The 23,625-nt window shown below is 43.0% G+C and overlaps 1 protein-coding gene across 2 annotated transcripts in view; it reads right to left on the reverse strand.

Annotated features, from left to right (window-relative positions):
• Window positions 1-270: 270 nt before the first annotated feature.
• The window catches only part of RIPK4 (receptor interacting serine/threonine kinase 4), a 28,828-nt gene continuing 5,473 nt past the window's right edge, over window positions 271-23,625 (reverse strand). For both annotated transcript variants that reach the window (XM_083438763.1, XM_083438764.1), the window contains exons 2-8: window positions 13,549-13,840; window positions 7,895-8,043; window positions 6,895-6,944; window positions 5,859-6,017; window positions 4,687-4,787; window positions 4,310-4,565; window positions 271-2,826 (exon numbers count right to left, since the gene is read on the reverse strand). In XM_083438763.1, the coding sequence (XP_083294889.1) occupies window positions 1,667-2,826; window positions 4,310-4,565; window positions 4,687-4,787; window positions 5,859-6,017; window positions 6,895-6,944; window positions 7,895-8,043; window positions 13,549-13,840 (2,167 nt within the window). In that variant the 3' untranslated portion in view covers window positions 271-1,666. The remainder of the gene's footprint in view (window positions 2,827-4,309; window positions 4,566-4,686; window positions 4,788-5,858; window positions 6,018-6,894; window positions 6,945-7,894; window positions 8,044-13,548; window positions 13,841-23,625) is intronic.

A 23,625-nucleotide genomic window follows, 5' to 3' on the forward strand; every position in this document is an offset into this window, starting at 1 on the left:
AGCAATGAACTGTTTTTAAAAACAAAGCTGAGAGATTGTGTTCCATTGAGGACCAAGGTTCATTGAAAAGCTCTGGCCCACAGCTGTGCTTCCTGCTAAAATGCAGATTGGGTGCAATATAGGTAGTGGTAGTGGCAGTGGGGTGTGTGTGTCACAGAGAGAGGGAGAGAGGAGAAACAAGATCAAGATTGTGAAATGCTTTTGCCCTTTGAACACAGTACATCCACAATTCAGTTTATCTCAAACACCATTTTAAAGGCAAACCACAGCTTTTTTTAAATGGATGAACCAGACTTTATTTGAACACTTGAAAAAATTATGAACATTACAAAAGGCGTATTAAAACATACCCATGTCTGAAGAGGCACAACTTTCTGCAGTAGAAAAAGAGGCACAACGAACTGAAATACTATATATACACAGTATATCTTTAAATTAGGCTACCGAACACAGCAAAATTCAGAAGGCAAGGCAGTACTGTACACGTGGTTCATAATCTACACCATTTAAAAACTACAACCATTCAAAATCATTTTACGAAATTTAAACACACCTTGTGTGTGCCTATACAGTGGGCCCGCCACCTACGCAAGGGTTTGGTTCCGGGGGTCCACATGCAAAGGCAGCATCGTGTAAAGTCAGGAACCCCATGAATGCCCCTCCTGCCCTGTGGGGCACAGGGCTGCTAACTGGGTTCTTGGAAGGTTTCAGGAGGGCCCTGGGAGCTCTTTCCCTGGCAGGAAAACCCACTGGGTGCACAAGTGGGGGTGGAAATAAATAACTGGAGAGTGGGGAATAGTGCACTTCCCCCCCACTCTTCATTTATTTATTTGCCCCTCCACTTCCATCCCATTTTAAGTTTGCAGTCGCTAAGTTGTGGGCCCACTCTGTTTGTGTGTGTGTGTGTGCACGCGCACGTACCAGTGTACATGCACATCACCAGTGTACATCACCAATTTCTATGCAATACTGCCTTCAGTTAACTTTTGAATGCTAACAGTTCTAATTGCAAAGACTTGCTGACTAGGGTAAAAGGAAAGCTCAACAATTTGAGGACACAGAAATGTGTGGCTTTGAAATAGGCACTTCTTACATTCTTTTTCAACAAACTCTTGCGCACTGTGAAACAGATTTTGATTGCTAGAGTACTTTTTGTACGCAACGGGGTGGGAAAATCAATTTCAAAAACATTCTAGCATGATGTTTGAGGACACCTTCCCCATCATTTGTCTGAATGTAAAAACAAGAGAAAGATTGAAATATTAAGATACTGACTCTGTCCGGAACGCAACAAGTGTCTGCTTAAAGCAATGCAATGCAAATTGCTCCTCATACCATCTTCAGGGCAGATCAACTCCCCGCACTGCTGAAGCCCCAGGGAAAGAACATAGAGTCTTTACATATGGCTTGCTCAACAGCACATCACAGGAAAGTGTCAGGCTCCGTGCTCAGGATTTCATGGCTCCTGCTCCCACGCTCCCTCGGTTCATTAGAACGCATTGCTACATCAACAATGCTGCTTCTGCCAGGATAGAACCCAGACTCACCTGCAAATTTAAGCAGACTCATACACATGACACAGGAGCAGTCAGAGGGAAAGCCCTGATTGTCAGGCTCCCAGAGTCTCCATGGAAAGTCAAAAGACATAAACAAGCAGTCTGTTCACTTAGCTCTCACCGACTAGCATAGTAACAGCACTGTATCCATTTTGTTTAGTCGTCTGCAGAGGGGTCTGAAATGTGAGGGCGCCATGCTTTAACAGAACCTCGAGGGTGCGTGGATGTCCGCCTTTTGCTGCCAGATGTAGAGCCGTGAAGCCTTCCTCATCAGGGTCGTTTACATTCTCTGGGCTGACAAGCTCCTCTACTACTTCCCAATGTCCATTTCCAGCAGCAAAGTGCAGCGCCGTCCTCTTGGAAGGCCCCTTGGCCAGGACATTGGCACCTTCTTCAACCAGCAACTTGGTGGTCGATAAGTGGCCCCTGCAGGCTGCCAGGTGGAGTGCAGTGCAGCCTTCGGCCGTCGTCGCTTCTACGTCTGCGCCCCGGTTGAGGAGCATCCTCGAAGTGCCCGTGTGTCCGGTTTCAGCAGCAACATGGAGAGCAGTGTGGAGCGAGGCGTTTCTGATGTTGACATCCGACTTCAGGTCCACAAGTGTACGAGCTACTCTGTAATGCCCTCTCTGGGCTGCCAGGTGCAAAGGGGTTCTCCCATCCACTGTCTGTGCATTCACATTCACCCCGGACTGCTTGGCAAGAAGCTTCACGATGGACAGGTGACCTTGCCAGGCTGCATAATGCAAAGGCACCCAGCCTTCCTTCCCTTTGATATCTGCATTAACTCCTCTTCTCAGGAAGATGCGCACAATGTTCTCTTGGCCATACTGGCAGGCCACATGGATGGGAGCTCTTCCTTCAAAGTCTACTTCGTTCAGCAAGGCGTTCTTCTCCAGAAGAAGCCTGGTGCTCAGCTCATCCCCGTTCAGCGCAGCAAAGTGAAGTGCTGTCCACTGGTCCTCATCCTTAGCATTCACGTTGATTTTCCTCGCCAGGAGCAGCTCCACAATGCTTTTATTCTTCTTCTCTATGGCCATGTGGAGGGGTGTGGAGCCTCTCTTGTTGGTCAGGTTGGGGTTGGCATTGTAAAGGAGGAGCCACTTGACACACTCTTCTTGGCCTGACTCAACAGCCAAATGCAGGAGGCTATAGTTCCCATCCAAAACCAGGTCAACATCCTGCGGCTGGAGAATCTTCATCAGTTTGCCGGTGTCTCCAGATGCAATCGCCTCGGCCAGCTTTCTTTTCTGGATGTCCGTGGAACCAAGATCTGGAGAAGCAAAGAGCAACATTAGACTTCCATGACAACCATACATTAAAGGCACAAGAGAAATAAATAAATGGCAGCTCCACTCTTCATGCTACCAATGAAGCCAAAGCGTAGGAAGCACCTCCTCTTCCCCCGCTCCCATCTTTTTGCACACTGGGCAGGTGCCAACATGTCCATCTTCCAACTGGATTGTACTACTCATGCTGTGGGTAGGAGGGTTATCAGCTTTTGGGGCACATTACTCATGCAGCTTGCTAGGATCCCATGTACTTGGTGTCTGCTGCCCATGCACACAAGCAGCTAGGACTATTATGCTTCTGGCAATTTAGTGAAGTTCTATTGTTTTTCCAGGGAAAAAGAGTAACACACACAGATGGGTGTCTAGCGTCATGAAATAGACTTTACAAAACACACACTCCAATCCTCGTATGCAGATAAGGCTCCTAATCCTCAGAACAATGAAACATTTAAGGCCAGTTCATGGTCAAGCATTTGTTTCTGTGTTGTGCCTCAACTATCTGACTGCAATATGATTTGATGTGCCACAAATATAAACTCAGCTATCCAGGCAATATTCCTGTAGCTGAAAATATCCCTGCCACGATTATGAAAATTATCACCAAAGTTCAGTGGTAGATCATGTGCTCAGTTGCTGGCATCTCCAATTAAAGGAGGACCAGGTAATAGGAATGGCCCTGCTAGAGACCCTGGAGAGCCAGTGCCAGAGTAGATAATACTAGATGGACCACTAGCTGACAGCTGCCTGTGTTCCCTATGCAGATTCATTAGCTCAGGTTGCACAATGCATTCTTCATACTATCACTTCCCTAGGAACACTCAGGACACATTTCATGGAAAGAAGCCTTTGACCCTCAAATGCCTATATTTTAAGGCAGAACTGGAGAAACTCTGACCCTCCAGATGTTGCTGGACTATAACTCCCATCTTCCCTAAGCAATGGCCATGTTGGCTGGTACTGATGGAGTTCAAAAACACCTGAAGGGCTAAAGGTTTCCCAGCCCAGTTTTAAGGTCTTGGCAGAATTGTGGTGTGCAATTGGTTTGGTATCAAACAAGCAAGATAAAGATCAGGCAACCCCTTTGAGGTGGAGGCTAACTTCACAACAGAAAGCCTAAGTCTATTGATTTCAATGGGCTTACTCTGAATATGACTTAGTTGGGTATCATCCCAAGAAACATCATGATCATTGCTCACAACTTCTTTGAAAGCCTATGAAAATGAGGGGGAGCAATGGTTGATATGCAACATCTTAAAACACATAGCCAGCTGATTGCCATGGAAAAATGAGGGAGCGGACTTTGTGCTGGCCGTGCCACATCCTCCCACAAATGATCATCTCATGGTAAAGCTGCCTTCAATATAGGACATGAGAAACCACTAACTCCCACAGCCACCCAGTCCCAACACACACCCAAAATTAGTTTTTCCAAGTTATTGTTTGCTAAAACTATAAAACCCTTACCACTTTCGGAATTCTCTCTCTCAAATGACAGTGATAGGGAACCACGTGAAGAAAAGGCAGAGTCTACTGAGGACACTCCTGAAAGCCTCTTGTCGCTGGAAGCAAGCCTAGATTCAGAAGCGCTACGGCTGAGTTCTTCAGGCTCTTCTGTTTGTGAAATTCCCGAGTCAAGTTGGGACAACAACTCTGAAAGGCTGTAATCCTTAGATGAGGAAGGTTCAGACCCTTGCTTTAGCTGGGATAGTCCGGGCAGCTCCTGGAAGGAAGGGAGGAAATTATAAATTGAAAGTGCTTGTCAAATGTTACCCAGGAGAGGAAGAAGGCACCAATATCAAGTTATCTTTATTTTTCACATACAGTACTGCTCAAATACATACCTTGGGGTAAGTCCGAGTATCCTTGGTATCCTCCTGAACTATCAATTCCTTGTTTTCAGTCTCTGGCTTTTCACAAAGGTCTTCTGTTTCAGAAGTAATTTCTTAAAAACAAAAACAAAGGCCAAAGATTAGATTTATACTAGCAGAAGATGGGTCAAATAATATGTGTATATTTCTCATATGCCACAATCTCTTTCTCAACAACTGGCCAGTTTAGATAAGCGAAACTAAACTATCCAGCTGCTAGAGGATACCGCTTCCTCCTTAGAAGTTTGGTCAACCACTCTATATAACATTATCATAATTTTTGAATCAAGGTGTTGTTGATCCAAACTCCCACTGCTAAAGCAACATATTTCCCCAATGTGCTTTGCTTCCTCTGTGTAAGCAATTAACTCTGCGGAGAATTTCTGCCCTTTAAAGACTGTATTATGTCACCACAAAACCTACTGAGATGGAATAGAGTATGCCAGTTGCACAACATAGCAGGTTATGGAGCCATGTTCAAATCCGTCACCAGGAGAGAAGATTAGTTGTTGTGCCAAGTGAAGGATTTGCACCCCTACCCCAGCATGCTTTTGTGCAAACACACACACACACAGAGCTTCAAGAGAACAGAATGCTGAACCAGATCCGGCAAGGCTCTTCCTATAGCAGAAATGGCAGAAGGCTCTTATCCGCAAAGTTAACTGCAACGTAAGGAAGCTGAACAAACTGCAATATGGCAGTAAAACCACATTCAATCATCTGCTGTAACATTTCAGCCTATGCCGATTCTTCAACCTGCTTTTTAAGGCTAATCAAACATGACCTTAACTTACTCTTCATGGCACCTCTTTCATGCTACGGAACACACAGTAAGAAAGAAGAGACATCTAACATTTTACCTGGGATTTTAAGGATCAAAGCGTTAAACCCAGGCAGCAACTTGGGGAGCTAGCCAGATCATTTGACATCTAAATCAACACTTTCATGATCGGACAAGTTCTTGTATAATCCCTTCCCTGTAGTGAGGAAGTGCCCCATACTGCTGCCTGCGCAAAAGAGTGGGTTGGGTATACTCTGCATTCATCATTTTTACAAGATTTTGGTGGAGCTCTACCAGGGATTAGTATAGTCCCGAACACCGAAATGACTCACTGGGTTTGCCAACTAGTCGGTAAAAAGTTTACCTTGAAATGTTGGCCTTTTGCTAGGATCGTCTTGCCAGCACTTTTGCATCAGTTTGATCAAGCTGTTACACGCATGAGGTCTGGATCTGGAGACAGCTGGCAACTCTGGGCGGTGGCCATTCACTACTTTCACCATAATATGTAGAATATTATTCTCTTCTGCAAAGGAAAAGGCACAAATTAAGATTACTCTGAGAACTGAAGCAGCCTCTGACCAATATCACAGATCACCTTAATCAAGAGTCCTCTTTCCTACTAGGGTTCTCTTTCTAGAAGAGAGAGGTACGCATTTCAACTGACTCAAAGGTCTCATAGGTTAGGGTCTCTGGATCAGCTGGTAATGGCAGAAGGTACCATATTTTTTGCTCTATAAGACTCACTTTTTCCCTTCTAAAAAGTAAGGGGAAATGTGTGTGCATCTTATGGAGCAAATGCAGGCTGCGCAGCTATCACAGAAGCCAGAACAGCAAGAGGGATTGCTGCTTTCACTGCACAGCGATCCCTCTTGCTGTTCTGGCTTCTGAGATTCAGAATATTTTTTTTCTTGTTTTCCTCCTCCAAAAACTAGGTGCGTCTTGTGGTCTGGTGCATCTTATAGAGTGAAAAATACGGTATGTTGCCTGGCTCCCTACATACATTGTTTCAGGTTAAAGTAAAGACTGCCTGCTCTTTACTTACATGACGTTGAGGTCTGAACAGCTTGGCTAACTGTTAAGAGGACACTGGTGGATGCAACATGTCCCCATCTATTCATATGAGGGTAGATGCAATGACACTTTTGTTCCTTATCAAGCCTGACACTCTATGGTCTCCAGTCTGGCTTTCAGTGCAGAAATAATAGCTGAGGTTTCCTCAAAGCTATGTATGAAAGGTGTGGTTGTTAAGCAGCTAGAACAGATGTATAATTGGCAGTGATGAAGCTTGGGCATTCTGAAGGCTAGTCTCATCAGGGTGGGCATACACACACTTGAGGAGGACTTTTGTTTGATGTGCTCATCTAAAATATGATCCATTAAACAAGTATTTATTTGCTTACCTGAAAAGGGCTTTTTCTGTGTGAGAACTCCCCAGATAACAATGGAAAAGCTGCAAATAGAAACATCAGTTAATGTTAACTTTATAAAAGTCATAGGATGCACTCTCTCTTTCTTGATTACTGTTAGGCTGTCTAGTGCTAATCATCCCAGGCCATCAAGTACAAATTAGGTATGCTAGAATTGAGAATGGGTGTCAAAAGAACGCAAGAATTGTCTTTGTAGACCAGACCAAGATCTATCCTGGTGCCATCCAGGTATTTATTGGACTACAAGTCCTATTAGTCCTAGCCTGCGTGGTCAGTAGTCATGGATGATAGGAGTTGTAGTCCAACAACTTCTAGACAACCCTGTTCTAATTATGCCTTGTGTACAAAAATTACTTTCTATTCCTTGTCCTGAATCTACAGCTGATCAACTTCACTTTTGGAGCACAGAAAGAGATGTTACACACCCATTGTGCTTGCATACTGCGTCTCCACAGCCTGTTGACAATGTCACCTTTAGGCTGGGCATTAATGAAACATGACCACTGAAACAGCACTCGTTACACAGTGTATGAACCTTGCTTTTAAAGCCTCTCAAGTGGCTTGGCATGTAGAGGTGTAACCCAGATCAGATTGACCCAGATGGCACCAAAGAAAATTAGGAGGTCTGGAAAATGATCAACTGGGTTCCAACACTGCTTCCTAAAGAATCAAGAAATATCTGCAGATGTGACCTTGGTTTTGCCAGTTCAAGAAGGAATTCAAACACAGGTTGATTTATCAAAATTTTGGCTGGCATGAGACAAGTGCATTGCATTAAAGCTACAATGACTCCCTTAGGTATCTCCCGAGTTTTGAAGACTTGGCCTTTGTGTCCTGTTTTGTTGATATTCCATTGTAACAAAATTGTTAAACAAAATATCAATTCTAAGGATTTCCTGAGAGTTTAATTCTACCAGAGTTAAGTAGCAAATACTGTAGAGAAACAGATGCACTGAGGAAGAAAAGTACAAACCTGTAGACATCATGTTTAGTATCAAAGTACCGGGTCTTCTCTTTAATGCGTTCTGGGGGCAGGTATGCTATAGTGCCACAAAGCCCATCCATGCTGAGATCGTGTGAATGTGAAAGGCCATTGCACTTGGCTAATCCAAAGTCTGAAATCTGATAAAGTTAAAAAAAAAAAAGAGTTCCAGTTAGAGTAGTCTGCAAAATCATTTCTGCATGTGTGGTTGCACAAACACAGTGGTTTAGAGCATTGGAGACAGTTGGGCTTAAGCGCTTACTCAGAGCCTCACAAATCAGTACTGTTTGTCCCTCTCCCAAGCAAGAAAACTTGCTGATGTCTGCTAAATGTTATGCGTGGAAATAATTTTATGAAAGAGATACAGTTTGTCTGTAGAAATTGCAGCAACTTTGCATACCCAGGGAGTGACAAAAAAAGGATTCTTCATTCCAAAAAGAAATGAAAGCGACAACTAGTGAGCATCAGGCAGATGGCTATGGAAAGAATAAGCAAGTAACAGCAAGCACTTCTTAAGAGTTTACACACCCCCAATTATGTTTAAGTGTCAAAACAAAATAAATCCATAGATTTTCTTCCAGGATTTTGCTTAGGAGATTCAAAGGGAGGGAGCTGGCAGGAGGCACAAAACTCAACAGCCTCATAAACAGAACTGTTAATGTTCCACACATTTGAAGCCTTTCTGCACAAGGCTAAGCAGAGGCCTTATTATTCTACCTCCTGAGACACTTGTTTTTTTCTAGATATTTAGGAATGTAGTGCAAGACATTGCAAACCTAGGGAAATACTTAGAAGGAGTGACTTTATAAGTTAGGCGACTGTTGCACCAATGAGGATCACTTTAAGAGAGATTTATCTTTGTAGTTATGTACTTGGAACAAAATGATGTTGTCAGGGGTTCAGGAGCAGAGTCACAGGAGAGGGAGGAAACGGAGAGCGAAGGGGAGGAGTCTGAAGGAAATGTCAGCGACGACAGTAGTCCGAGGTCTCTGAGTCTCTCCAGTGACTCGGAGGATTCACAGAAAGGGGCCCCCATGGTCAGGGCAAGGGGAGTGCCCAGGGGGACACCTCGGGAAGAAGGGGCCAGAGGAGACTCAGAGAGTAGCAGTTGGAAATCAGGGCCCGCGTCCCCCCCAGAGGGCAGTAGGGGGGAGGAGTCCCAGGCATCGGGATCAGGTGGAGCGCTGCCAGCGGGAGAACATGAGGCAGGATTGACCACACCTCCGTCGGGGAGTGAGGAAACGGTCATCAGGAAAGTTAAACGCGCGCGCGCGCCAAGTTCAAATGTACAGGAGGGAGGCACAGTGGGCAGCCCGGGAAGAGAGCCAGGTCCTAAAGCCCGCAGAAGAGAGCGGGAGGAGTCAGGGGGGTCGTCATCGTCAGCCTCAGAGGAATCCAGGGAGACAGGGGCCCCGGAGGGCAACAGGACCCAGAGGAGAAAGAAGAGGTGGAGTAAAGCTAGAGTCTTAAACTGGTGTACAGGGGGCGGGGACTCAGAGGGAGCTTCGCCGGTCTAAAGTTTAGACGTAGGGATGGAGCGCTGCGGCGTGGAAATGGAAACTGTACTTCAATAAAGACTTTTGTACATAAATACCAGCCAGCGTTGGTCCTCTGTGAGCTGGGACCAGGAGCCAGCCCTGACAGATGTGCAACAGAGGGAAGAACAGGAGACGAAAGAAAGAGAAAGGAATGGAAGGTTACCAACTGCTTCTGGTTAAAGATTACTATATTTTCATTTGTAATTTGCCAGCCCTGAAGCTCAGGGCAAGTAATGTTTAATAAGTACACACCACTGCAAAGCACTTACATTGTTGTTGTTGTTAAGTTAGTTGGCCTGATAGGAGAAATGACAGTATGGGTGGGTGGGGGGATAATCTAATGGGAAACAACAGCAAAGACGTTTCCGAAGCAGTTAGATGCACAGGGTGGAGAAGGAAGTGGGGAAAGATTCAATGTATTTGTCTCTGAATGTAAATATTCAGACACACCCTGAATTCACATATTTTTGAAACAAGAGATTTTATAGTGATTCCTGAAGTCCCAGCTCAAACTTCAGCCAAGCCAAGGGGAGCAGGGCAAGGTAAACTACCAAAGGCTCATGTTTTAGATATTCCCCACCCCCCGCCAATGTCTCCCGCACTGAGTGACAAAAGAGCTTATTGTCTAAACTTTTGTATAACTTGATTTCTGCTACAGAGGAAAAATCTTCTGACCAGATGCAATGGCACACAAATTTTTGGAGGACCCAGGTGCAAAAGTGACTAATTTTGGCATTATGAATCACGCAAACTCATCTTACAAGTCTCTGTTTTAAGCAAATTGTTATCATTATAATCAGAACACAACCAGAAGTAGAGCTGCAGCTTTGAGCATATCAGAATGTTCTGACAACTAAATCAAACTGAGTTGTGCCTTCAAGGACTCTCAAAGCCTTGGCAAGAGAGCTGCGTTCTGGAAGGAGTCTTGTGGGTTTAAAATTAGATGCTTTGAAGTAAGTTTCTAACACTGAGCATGATGTTTAGTCATACAACTCCTATTAACATCAGTGGGAACCATGCAGCACACACAAAAATACAGTCATAAAAGAAGGGCTTTTAATTAGATTCAAGACACCTTCTGACATGCCTATGGGTGGCAGACAGTGCAGCCAAATGCAGCAATGTAGTACTTAGAATTTTGTATTCCATCCAGTAATCTGGATACCAGTTTGGATAGGCATGCACAGATTAGCTGAATTTTGAGGGCCTTGCTTTCACCCTTTGTACAACTTTGGGTGCAAACATCCAAGTTCTATGGGAATTCTGCAATAGCCTCCCACACAACCTGGTAACAACATTTGGCAAAGGGAGAAATGAAACCAAGTATCAAATCCCTTTTACAAATAATGTGATCTCAGGCTATTAAAATTATTGCAGAGATATGTGTGAACAGCTACAGGGAGTGACTAACTTGCAACACACATTATTTGAACCCCATGGAAGAGAGACAAAAGCAACTTTGTTTACAGCAAGCTATGTCTCCTCACTCATATTTCCATGCAAAACACAGCTTGGACACCTATTTTCAGCTAACCCGAACTCCTCGTTCAGCTGCTCTTGCCTGTTCAATAGTTTTGGCTGGAGCTCTATTTTGGAATGTTATAACCCCTTACAATAATTGTTTTCAGAAAAGTGAATCAGGATTGCTAGGGTGGGCCCAGGTGGTTGCTCTATGGCTCCTTCCACCCCCAAGAACTCCAGCAACTACCAGAAGCTCTGAAGAGTCCTGTGTGTGCCCTGAGTATTTAGACCCCTAGAGACACCCTTGAACATTATGGCACCCTCCGTGTCTCCCAATCTCAGTCTTACTCACTGCCTCCTGGTTCCTTTCACCTCCTGCCTCTGTACTTGCTACTCCCTCATCCCCATGGTCACTATACCTCAATGTAGCTAAATTAAAGGATGCACCACTGGAATAATAAACTATTCTTCCCATGCCTCCATTTCCCCCCTTCCTCAGCTGCTTGCCTGATTCTACATTAGACTGAAAGGCCCATTTTGGAGCAGGGATTGATGACACCTGTTCTTTATATAGTGCCATGCACATGAAAGGCACTATAAAAAGAAGCTAAACAAACAAACACACAACTAGAAGTACTCCAACAACTTGGATTGCAATCTAACCATAAGGCTAGAACTAGAGCAGCTTCAAAGGTTATAGAGCACAACTATGGAAGATGCCAAGTGGGGAATGAAAAGAAAAGTCATTGGTAAGGAGTTTTATTGCACCACACTCTAAGCCAAGGATAGCCTATCGAGTAATAAAGCTGGATTAAAAAGTAAGCCCTGCTGCTACGACTTCTGTGTGTTTAGTTGTCAGATGTAAGTATGCGACTGGAGAGCTTTGAACTTGGATTCCAAAGGCACTTCTGCTTGTGAGCACTTTCTTTTGGAGAAGGTCATTATTTATGTTCCCTTCTAAAAAAATTCCCCTAAATGCTATGGAGTTTCCTCCAACCCTCCAGAATCAGTTTTTGGGATGAGAACTTCTAAACACAAACCTCACAAATAAAATCAGAAACACATTTAAGTCCATTTCCAGGGGGGTAGTCTGGTGGGTTTTTGTTTTGTTTTGTACAACAGAGCCTTGTGGCACCTTAATTTATTAGTCCTTAAGGTGCCAAAAGATACTCTGTTGTTTTTACATCTAAGTAAAGAAAAGTATTCTGCTACTTTCATAAAAATGCATAGGACTTAAAACATCTATTGCATGGAACCGGCAATTATAAGTATGCAGTTATAATTGAATATTTATATATAAATATAACTGAATATAATGTTTATATATAATATCTGTAACCAAAGCAATTTCCTGTATTCTGGCAGTGTAGCATACCATTATGTTTTTGGGGGGAGCATCAAAGGTTGAGAAGATGAGTTTTTAGAAAATTAAGGAGTTTTGAACTGGGAACAGAAACAAGCTCTAAACTCCTCAGCCCCCAAGGAATCCAGGCATCACTATAACTTTTATGCTGTGCAACTATATAAAAATCTAGGGTGCAGTTCAGATATTAATGGGAAACCATGGCTCCCCACTACATGAATGAACTGTTTCAAGCACTGAACACACCAACTCCCTCCTGAACCATATCAATATGTTCCAAAACCAAACACAGGCTATTTTTACAAAGATCTGTCTGTTCTCATTCATACCACAAGTAGCATGATACTAAGCACATTACACAGGAACAGAATTTTCGCAATTAATTAGTTGAAAAAGAAACCGTGAAATCCATTTTCAGCTCTATTAGTAATCCTTGTTTTAGTGGACTGCAGATGAGCCTTAGCAAGTCTGAGCAAGTAATCAGGCTCTTATGGCAAGAGAAGGGCTTCTGCAGAATTTCCTTTCTATTTCTAAGAACATTGGCTTAGTTTTACATGTGAACCAAGCTCCTTGTTTACAGCAATGCTTAGTTAAACAGGGCAGCTCATTTGGCAAATTAACCTCTCTTGGTTATAAGCTACAGGATGTTTGTTATATGCCACAATTCAAGATTATTTGTGCACACCTGTATTAAAATATTCCATGAAAGTATTTTATATATAGGAAAGATGTTGGTTTGTAATACCACACTGCAACTATCCATCTATGCAGAGAAAAACGTGGGTATCAACCCAACATGTTTTCCTGTTTATTTCCCCTCATTATCATACAACCTCTTACACAAAGAGCTTTCAATTATAAACATAAGATTGCTTACAGGCATGAGTTGGGATCGGTCTATACAATCACTATTTACTCACTACCACAATAGCATTTTCTGAAAGCTGTAACTGTGTTTAGCAAACAGTGACAAACTTTTAAAGCAGGGGTGGGTAACCTTTGGCCCTTCAGATGTTGGTGAACAACAACTCGCATCACCTCTGGCCATCCTGGCTTGTACGGATGGGAGTTATAGTCCAACAACATCTAGAAAGCTACAGGTTCCCCACTCCTGCTATAAAGCAAGGATAACATGTGACACTGAACTCACAACCAAGTTTCACATCATGCACATCAAAGAAGAGTTTGCATTGAAAGGCCCAGAGACAAACCTTTCCTTCAGTCTCATCGTGACGACGATGGCAAAAAAATTGTGGGTCAAATAGCAATGGCCTAGGACATACCTTGACATGATAATGGCCATCAAGCAGTATGTTTGCTGGTTTAAGATCCAGGTGAAGCAGAGGCGGGGACATGCAATGAAGGAAGTTCATGCCCACAGCTGTTTCATGGATGATTCGGAAGCGCAGGTCCCAGGGCAGCGGTTCTGCAGCCAGGAGCTTCTCCAGTGATCCTGTCTCCATGTACTCCATGACCAAGCCCACAGGCTCTTTACAGATGCCATAGACAGGAAGGATGTAGCGAAATTTTGCCATTTCCATCTTCTTGGCTTCTTCCAACAGTTCCATACGCTCCCTATGTAAAAAAGGGTAAAGTACAGGACTTTAGTTTATATTTATCAATAGCATTTCAACCATTTATTAGCTTCAAATTTTGTATGGGAAATTCTTCCATTTTACTGATATTTAGTGCATACATTTTTATGTATCCATTAATGTATTCACAATCTTTGGCAGAGCATTATGTCTGAACTGGAGATCATGGTTTGTTGTTGTCCAAACAAATCATGATCTGAAGCCAAGGTTTGTTCTTGCTTACCAGTTGTGATCTATGGGTTTGGTTATAATGCTAAGCCAAGGATTGTGGTTTGTTCTTCCCACTACCTAGTGGGGTAGAGCAAAGCAGGAGTGATTCTCCTGTTCACAGCACACCATTATGCATGGCTAACCATGATATGCAACTCAGCTGCTGTGTTTTACAGAGCTGAAATTTAACTTCTCTGGAATTTCTAATTTGTGTACATTTTATCAAGTCAAAATCATTTGTAAATGGGTTTCACATGAAAGCTGCAGGATGGTCTTACAGTTACTAATCTAATTTAGGTAGTTACGGAGAACTAGAATATGCACATAATTTTGGCTCATAAATAATCATCCTTTTGTCCAGGCAGCACAAAAAGGTTAAATAGATAAGAGTATCATAAAACTTCTCTTATTACAACCTTTGTGAAGCACTTAAAATATTCATCATGGTATTGAATTTTATCTGCACTATGATGAAAAAGTTAGAACACAGATCTGAAGTGAACTCTCCTAGGCTTCTACTCCCTAGATTTTAGATTGGCATGTGATTAAGCACTGTGAGAACAGGATGTCTCTTTGGTCTGCTCTAGAAAGATTCTTCTTGGTCTCTCAAGTATCTAAGACTTATTATCCACATTTTCATTACAACCTTTTCCAAGAAGCACAGGATGGCATACACGGAGGTTATTCTATTTTATTCTCATTGTAAACTATGGGGTAGGTTAGCAGAAGATAGTATGCATAACTTGTCCCAAAGTCATCTAGCAGTTTTCATGGCTAAACAGAGTTACACTGAGCAAACTCCCAGATTCAGATGCCTAGCTAACAGCCCCAAAACTTTAGACTAGCAATACAAATCTCCCTATTCCATAGTTTTGAAATTATTTAGAGACCTCATGACTGAAGAGGAAGGAGCAACAGGGGAAAAAACTCAAGCAAAGCTGTAATTTACAGTTTGTAAAGGACTGCAACAAAAAAAATGTGGTGTTTGCAGGCCCTGTTATAGACAAGCTCTTTCTATTGCCTGCTAGTGCTCCCATTTTAAGACATTTTTTTCCACGGTTTAGGACCAGGCTTTCTACTAAGGGAGAGAGTAGAATTCAATGTAGCACAAAGTACAGGATGTGTGTATGCAAGAAATGAGGTCCACTCACACAACAGGACTCTCTCCTCCCACCATGTGCTCTCAGACATGTTCTAGGGCCTTCCCCAAACCTCAAGAGGTGGGGCGTGCAGAGGAGGGAGGGAGGGAAGAGCTCAGTTGTATGAGATGTTGCTTCCCACCCAAACAGCAGCTAAATTGAATCCAGCCCAGGATTAAGAACACTATGATAAACAGAATCCAATCATGGTCTTTGTTGATGGGAAACACAATGAAGCTGATGTAATTTGAACATGGCTACACATAGCAAGATGAGAAGTCTGTTCAAGTCACTGCATTTACCTTACTTGAAAGCAACATAAAAATAGACTCATGTGTGACCTAAATACAAAAGCGTCCATAAGACTCCTAGTATTTTCAAGTTTTCTATATTATTTGCTAAATGCCCCCAAAGGTGTCATGAGGCCAAGTCCTCCTAATTCATCAGATGCCATTGTGTCAGCCAAAACGACTGTATGTGGCAGAAACAATCCAGTATTGTTCAAGAATTCACTACAGCAGACTTCAACAAATGGGTGCTCTCCAGCTGCTTTTGACTACAACTCCCATCAGCTGGAGAGCACCCAATTGGTGAAGGCATCAATACATATAATAACAAGGGGAAAGTGCTAGTCCTATCTAAAATAGGGACAGAAGGGGATACTTCTACTGATGCCCTAGAAAAGAGTTTCATTTGAGAACGGTGAAAAATAAGTGAAATCAGTGCTAGGTAGCCAGTCAAATTAAATATACAGTCATTAGCTAGCAAGTCCATATCTAGAAGTAAGAATCTGGTGCAGTAATGTTGCCTTTCAGGACCAATGAGTCACATCAAGAAGGTTCAAGCTAGAGAGTTGCGTTGGAGAGGAGACTTGGAGGCCCTTAAGTTCTCCTCCCCACCTCAATACTACAGACTGGGTGTGGGAACAGATGGTGGGGTCTCTTTCCAGCATCCGGTGTGGCTGCTATTACTGCCCTGAGGCACCTATCTTTTAAGATAATTACTTTTGAAGAGAAACACCAGGGTGCTTTGACATGACAAGGAAAAAGGGAGTGCCAGTGAGTGAGCGGCCCAGCCAACTCTTGCCCCTAAGCGTACATAACTCACCGAGCTCCAGCTAGCGTGGGATACAAACTGCAGAAGATCTCCGAATACTGAGGTGGAATTTGTAAAAGTGGGTGGGCTGTTGTAGACCAAACAGGCAAAATAAAAGCCACCACCAAGTCAAAGGCAAATTTACACACAATGTTAAATGAAAGCTGGTTCCTGATTTTAGGGAGCCCTTGGGAAAGAGGCTCTCAAGCCCCCACCCGCAGTTCTCCTGCTACTTACTGATGCTCCCGCTCTGGGCCCAATCTGGACCACCTCTGAGAGACAGAAGGCATATGGACATTCCTGATTCTTGGTTCTCAAGCTGCTTCTTTACTTGGCATCTCCAAATGAGGGAGTAAACAGGCAGCTACAGCAAAGGGGAATGCCAGCAGGGGCAGAAGATCCCATGGACTGACCCTGGGATTCAACTGTGAGCATGGAAAGGACATGTCATGAATACTACATACTCATCTCCAGCCACTGACACTTTTTTGGCTGGGGAAAGCCCAGGAACTGAAGTTCTGAGTCCAGTGGGAAAGAAGCGGGAAGGAACTTGGTAGAAAGGTAAAGTTTACCAATAATTTCCATATAACATGACATTTGCCTTGAGGACTGCATTGCTAAAAATCTTGGAGGCTCTATATGGGAGAGGAACTTGAAAAGGGAGATTTTTGCTGTGGACAAGAGAAAGCCAGTGGCCTCCAACTTCTGTATGAACAGAGGTTTGTTTCAGAAAGTTCTTCCCTGCTTTATGCTTGTTTGCCAAGTAAACAGAAAGGGGAATGAACTAGCATTCTAAATTGGATGGGTACAGTAGCCCTATTCAAGAGTTCACCTGAATGTGTGTGGGCAAAAAAGGGGGGGGAGGCAATGTACCCAAGCCCCCTCCTGAAATATCCTCATTTTAGATTTTACTGCATTGAGAGGGAAAGGTCTTAAGGGAGGTCCTAAGCACATTAAGCTGAACTTGCTTAGAATCATCCTTGTGATCAGGAATCCTGCTTAATAGGGGGTCCCGGTCACAAAGAGGAATCTATGGGGATTCACGAGAACACACTTCTGCTCCACTTGAGATGTTCCATCTCAATGCAGGAAAGTCTGAAAGAGGAACCAGCATGCACAGGGATCTTGGTGGCAGGACCTGTGTGTGTGCTTTTCCTCCATTCCAAATTTTATACCACACATATTCACACCGAGTGCATGACGAGGGCTTCAGAATATTAGCTATCAAATATTCTCAATTTTTTCATCACACTGAGGACTACTAAACTGTCAGAGGACACCACATGTGCATAATTGAACAATGGTGAAAGATACCTGCGCTCACTTGGTTGACATTGCTCAAGCTCTAAGCACAGGGCACAGCTTGTCAAAAGCTTTTAATGGCAAGGTCCTGTTCCATTATCCCCAGTGATATGTATCTATTCTCCTTGATTAAATATAATAAAGGACAAACATGTTCATCTCACTTTTGTACCTTTTCATCTCAGTCTTAACACAATGGGGGTATCTAACGAAGTGGTAAGAGTAGGCACACTAAAAATCAATGGGCTTAAAATTCTGAAATATATCTAATATAATATATCTAATATATCTAACCTATCACCCAAAATGGACGTGGGTGGCACTGTGGGTTAAACCTCTGAGCCTAGGGCTTGCCGATCAGAAGGTCGGCAGTTCAAATCCCCACAACGGGGTGAGCTCCCGTTGCTCAGTCCCTGCTCCTGCCAACCTAGCAGTTCAAAAGCACATCAAAGTGCAAGTAGATAAATAGGTACCGCTCCAGAGGGAAGGTAAACGACATTTCCGTGTGCTGCTCTGGTTCGCTAGAAGCAGTTTAGTCATGCTGGCCAAATGACCCGGAAGCTGTACGCCGGCTCCCTTGGCCAATAAAGCGAGATGAGCGCGGCAACCCCAGAGTCGTCCACGACTGGGCCTAATGGTCAGGGGTCCCTTTACCTTTAACCTATCACCAATGAGATAATGTCTAGAGTATCACAGACATCTAGCTCTCTTCAGATGCCCTCATAATGTTCCCCCGCCACCTCTGCACATTCAGCAAAACATCTGGAAGGGACCTTTGCACTCGTCCAGCTATATATGCAAGATACTGAGCACATGGAAGATCCATGTGCATATAGCTGTCAATGTGCTGAAACCCTTTTCAGATGTCCCACTGAATCTGAGGAGGTCAGCATCCACAATCCCACTCTCTGCACACTGAGTGAAGGTGGCTTTGAAAATGTTAAATGGCTTCTTTCCAATTCCATAATTCTAATTTCCCCTTAGTCTTTCAGACTAACATTAAGCAGTTAACGGAGCAGCACATGCGGCTAAAAGTATTTCTCCCGAATTAACACTTTTCTCACTATCCAGAATGCTGAATGACTAGCAAATTCCATGAGGGCCAATATTCACAGAATGTTATTTATTTTCCAAATGTAAAACTCTTACCATTGAAAAAGAAAGAAGTCTTCCATATGGATCTAATTTTCTAATGCATATGTAGCTGTAAACAGTAAGACCCCAAATCAGCCTGCACATACTTTGTATGGGGGATAGATTATATTTTTGTCACTTGATTTCCCCCAATCAGCAGCAAGACTACAGCTGTGTACACACTTCAGCTTTAAAGCATGTTCAAAACACATTCCCTTCCTCAAAGAATTCTGGGCATTGTAGATTGTTAAGGGTTGTTGGAAACTAACTCTGTGAGGGGTAAACTAGCCCAGAATTATTTGTGGGAAAGGATGTATTTTGAATGTGCTTTAAAGGTTCAGTACGTGCACAGCCTACCTGTTGGACAAAATCCATGGCAGCAGATCAGGTGAGCCATCAAATGTGTGTAATAATCAATCAGAAAAGCTTTTAAAGGAACCCCTAAGGTACGCCACCTCACTTATTCTGCATCCCTCCCGTTCCCTCTTAGAAAGTTTTATTGTTCCCTTTGCATTGTTCAAATATGTATCTCCTTTATTATAACACCCAAAGGATTGTACTCTAAAAATTGCAATTATAAAAACTTGCTAGGCAAGAAACACTGCTTTAAAAGTACATGTTTCTAGCATGTACTTCCTCAGAGAAGCCAGTTAAATGCTTCATTATTACTCCAAAGAGAGGAGATAATGATCCCACAGTAGTCAGTAAAATATATACTGCATATATATGCAAATGATCAGAACATTAAAATACTCAACCTGGAGATCTCTATCAATAATAATTATTCCACTTATTTAATTTTCCAGCAAAAAAAGATTAACTTTATCTATACACCTGTGCACATTCCAATACAGGACCCAAGACCAACCTGCAAGAATATGTTATCTGCATTTGGGACAAGCAACTCTGCTTGTCTCCTAGCAATTGCTGCTAGTTTTGAGAGGTTTTTACACGACTCCTGTGCATATCCTCAAGTACTGAGAGGCACAAGTTCTAAAGTACTAAAAACTGCCCAAAGGCTTCCCTAATTTCATTGTTTTGAAAAACATTTTGAACAGGAGGAGACAATATGCTTTTCTCTATTAGGTATAACTGAATGAAAAGTGTCTATCATTCAGCTGTATTCCCTTCCTTATTTGCCTCTCAAGTAAAATACTTTGGTGTTTGTTCCTCTTCGTGTCTCATTCACTTTGAGGCACATGAAACACATTTCAGTTTCCTGATTATAATACTTTTTTCTATCCTTCTAACATCAGTGTGTCTCTTTGGAGACGAGAACTGTGGCATAAAGATAACTCTCCGCCTCTTCTTCAAGTGGGCTCCAAGCTGAGCTCTTCTTGGCTTTGCAACTGCAATGCCAGATATGAGTACTGATTCAGCCTTCAGTCTTATCCTACCAAGGTGTACAACCGTGATTACGGATATTCCTCTACTTAAGGATAGCATTTCAATAAAAAATACTTGTGTATTAGTTCAGTATCAGTTCCAGCAGCAAGGCCATAGGTGACAGGACACAATCTTATAAGATCTGGGTATTTATATGAAAATCTATTTGAATCTGTTTCTTCACGTTACAGAAGATGACTTGCAACAAACAGTGATACAACCTGGTTTCCTTTTTAATTCAAAAGAAGAAAAACCAAGTACCCCATTCAATATTTGAGACCCAGTCATCACAGCAAATGGAAAGTGAAAGACTTTATTTACATACTGTACTGCATGACTGTCATAGTGACATCTAAGTCATGATTAGGCATCAAAGCAAAAATAGATTTGAGTTTGTGGATTGTACTCTGCCGTGACTATGACTCAAAAGGCAATTGGATCAAAGGGGAAGGGGGGGGGGAATACTACCATATATACATGCATGGGATGAGGAGCTGGGCAGCCTTCAGATGTTGTGGGACAGCAGCTTCCATCATCCCTGACCCCTGGCCATGCTGGCTGGGGCTGATGGGAGTTGGGGAGTCCACAATATCTGCAGGGCCACAGGCTTCCTATACAAGAGGATTGGTAAAAGGGCTCCAGAGAAGCAATCTTACCAAAGACCGAAAATAGGGATTGACTTATTGAACAAAGAAGCACAAGGAGAAATGGAAATGAGAAATTTTGGAAAATAACATCTCTGCCAACTTGCATTTAACTGAGGCATTTTGCCACTTAATGAAAAGGTTTCAATCTATTTACTGCCATTATAAAAGAAAACCCACCGTAAAAGCTTTTAGGGCTTAATTTTGCTTTTGCTTTTCTTCCTGTTACATTGTGAAGGCTTGCAGGGCTAAGTGCTTTGCAGCTGATTGACCATCATCATCAGTCTGTTCTCAAAGAAGAGCTGTTTCCAGAGATCCCCAGCTCCTACCCAAATTTGCAGCAAGCCACATTCCTGATACTAACCAAGTTAAATTTTACAACATGATGTCAAGGGGAAATCCTTGATAAATCTTAGCACTCCCTTTCCCAATGCTGCTGCTGCTGCTATTTTACCACCCTCTCCAGTGCAGTGCTCTGAGTGGACCTAGCTGGTGTGACATAATAACGCAGAGCAGCTGGTGGAAAGGAGTAGGCAGCAACTTTGCTGTGCTGTGTCCAATTCTCAAAGGTCCCATGCAGAACTGTAATTGCCTAGATATTATCTAGCTTTAAAAAGCAATAAAGTTGTGCCTTAGTTGCCCATGGCAACCTGGCTCATGTGATATAAAAAAACACAGCACACAGATGTTTATATGCTGTGATCTTATTGTCTTAGACTTTGTGGATGGGAGTCATTCTCCAATGTTAAGAATTCTGAGGACTCTATTTTTAAGAGGGGGAATTGCTTATTTAAAAATAATTGCACCCAGGGAAAATTAAAATTGAAGCCCTTATTTCAAGCATAATAGCTTTAGCTTTCTTTCAGACCCCCCCCCCAAAACAGACTGCCCCAAAAGTAGTCTTGCTCCCAGTTCCAGCCTACAACTCTCACAGCCTAAATAGTTTGGGGATGGCAACAATATTCCAATAGTGACCTTGGTGAGAAAGTAATGATAAATTTCAGCAGAGGCCAAACACAAATACAGAGATACTTCTGAACACTTAGGAAGTTAGAACGGTAGCCACAACATGCACATACTGTGATCTTACCCACTACTGGGCTACATCTCCTCCCTCCAAGGAAGCTCACTTGGTTGGTCACCATGAGAACAAGATGGTGGACTAGATGAGTCTTTGGTCTGATCTTGTTTTGTTCTGAACTAGCAAGCTGCCTTCTGGGCTCAAAGAGGATTTCAGATACAGCTCTGCTCTACACCCTGTCCGCCTCAACACTCATCTGTCTGAGATGCCATTCATCATTAGTCATGCTATGTGGCGTTTACTGTATGAAAAACTCTCCCTACTATAGAGAAGCAATCTCTAGTTCATAACAAACACACACAAACAAGAGTCAACAATTATGTCTCTCTCCTCCATTCTTAGGCAGGGACCTTCGGAGAGATGAAAAGAAGACCCACACAAAGAAAGGATGAGAACCTGTAGACACTGGCACACAAACATCATCCACGGAAATCAAATCACATTAAGTGGAACCCCCAGTTGTAAATCCATGACAAGTTGCACAAAGAAAAGAAAAGAAAAAAGAACAGTATCCAAAGACTCACTTAGAGAAGAATTATCAACCATACAAATTAATCTAGTTGCAACATGGTTATACCTCAATACAAAGGGTTTGATACCATGACACAGATAGGCCATCAGGAAACTATCCCTCCATTATAACCCAGCCTTTCTCCGCTCCCCTCCCCAGGCACAAGCCTTTGTGTTTTTCTAATATCACAATGGGCCTAAAGAGAAGATCCTGCTTGCATGCCATTTCATTTGTTTGCACTTCAAAAGAAAGCACCCAAAGCACTTCCTGCTTTGGTGCCTGCTGCCTACTTTGACCTCTGGAGCTGCAACGGGCAAAGCTTAGCAGCACAAGCCAACACATGCCCTGATTGAGGTAGGGCCTGTAATGTGCTGGGAACTGCTCCCAGCCAAGAGTGCATGACGTTTAACTCAGTGAGCATGAAGGTCTTACCAGTAGCCTGCCCAAAGTGGTTAAACCCCATCATTACCATCATCAACACTACAGTAGGCCCACCCAGTACACTGTAGGCAAGAAGCACCGCAGACACCCGGTTGGAGGTGTCCTTCGCTTCTTTCTGCTTGAAGTATGGCAAAGGTCATTAGTTATACACAACAGGTTTAGCAACTATATTTAGTCACCATTATTGCATACAGTTATGAAGGAGCAAGGTGATCGTGGCCAGAGCCATCCAAGACCCCACTTCAAAGTTGCCTTTAACAAGCAGCTCTTGAGGCAGTAAGGCAGTAAGCTTGCCCAGCTAGGCAGGGGGGTGGGGAAGAATCCTCTAATCCTTCACTTACCTAGATAAAGTTTTTAGCATCATGGTTTATTCATTACTGAATCACACACTGTTCTTTCCAAATCTGAGATCAGCTTACTTCCTACAGCGAGGCATTTTTTAGAAACAAAAATATTCATTGTCCCTCTAAGCTGTACGGGCAAACGGGTACTGGCACTATTGCAATAGGAGTCATGATTCAAAAGGACAAGTTAGCCAGAACTTTCCTTCACATTACTGTCTAACGCTTTTTTTTTTTTTACATAATGAGAGAACATAATGTGCTTTTTCACTATAGACTGGAAGGGGAAACCTTCTTAGCTTGAGGGCCACAGTCCTTTCTGATGAATTTTCCAGGGGCCCCCTGCCAGTACTTGGTGTGGCTGGGGCAGAAGTGGCCAAGCTAAAGGATGTGGCACTCACCTTTGTATAGTGGGCTACATTCCAGCCTGCCAACAGTATACACACATACACACACCATCACAATTTCGTCATCCAGGCAA

This window comes from Podarcis tiliguerta, assembly GCF_965153285.1.
Source record: "Podarcis tiliguerta genome assembly, chromosome: 4".
Lineage (NCBI taxonomy): Eukaryota > Metazoa > Chordata > Lepidosauria > Squamata > Lacertidae > Podarcis > Podarcis tiliguerta.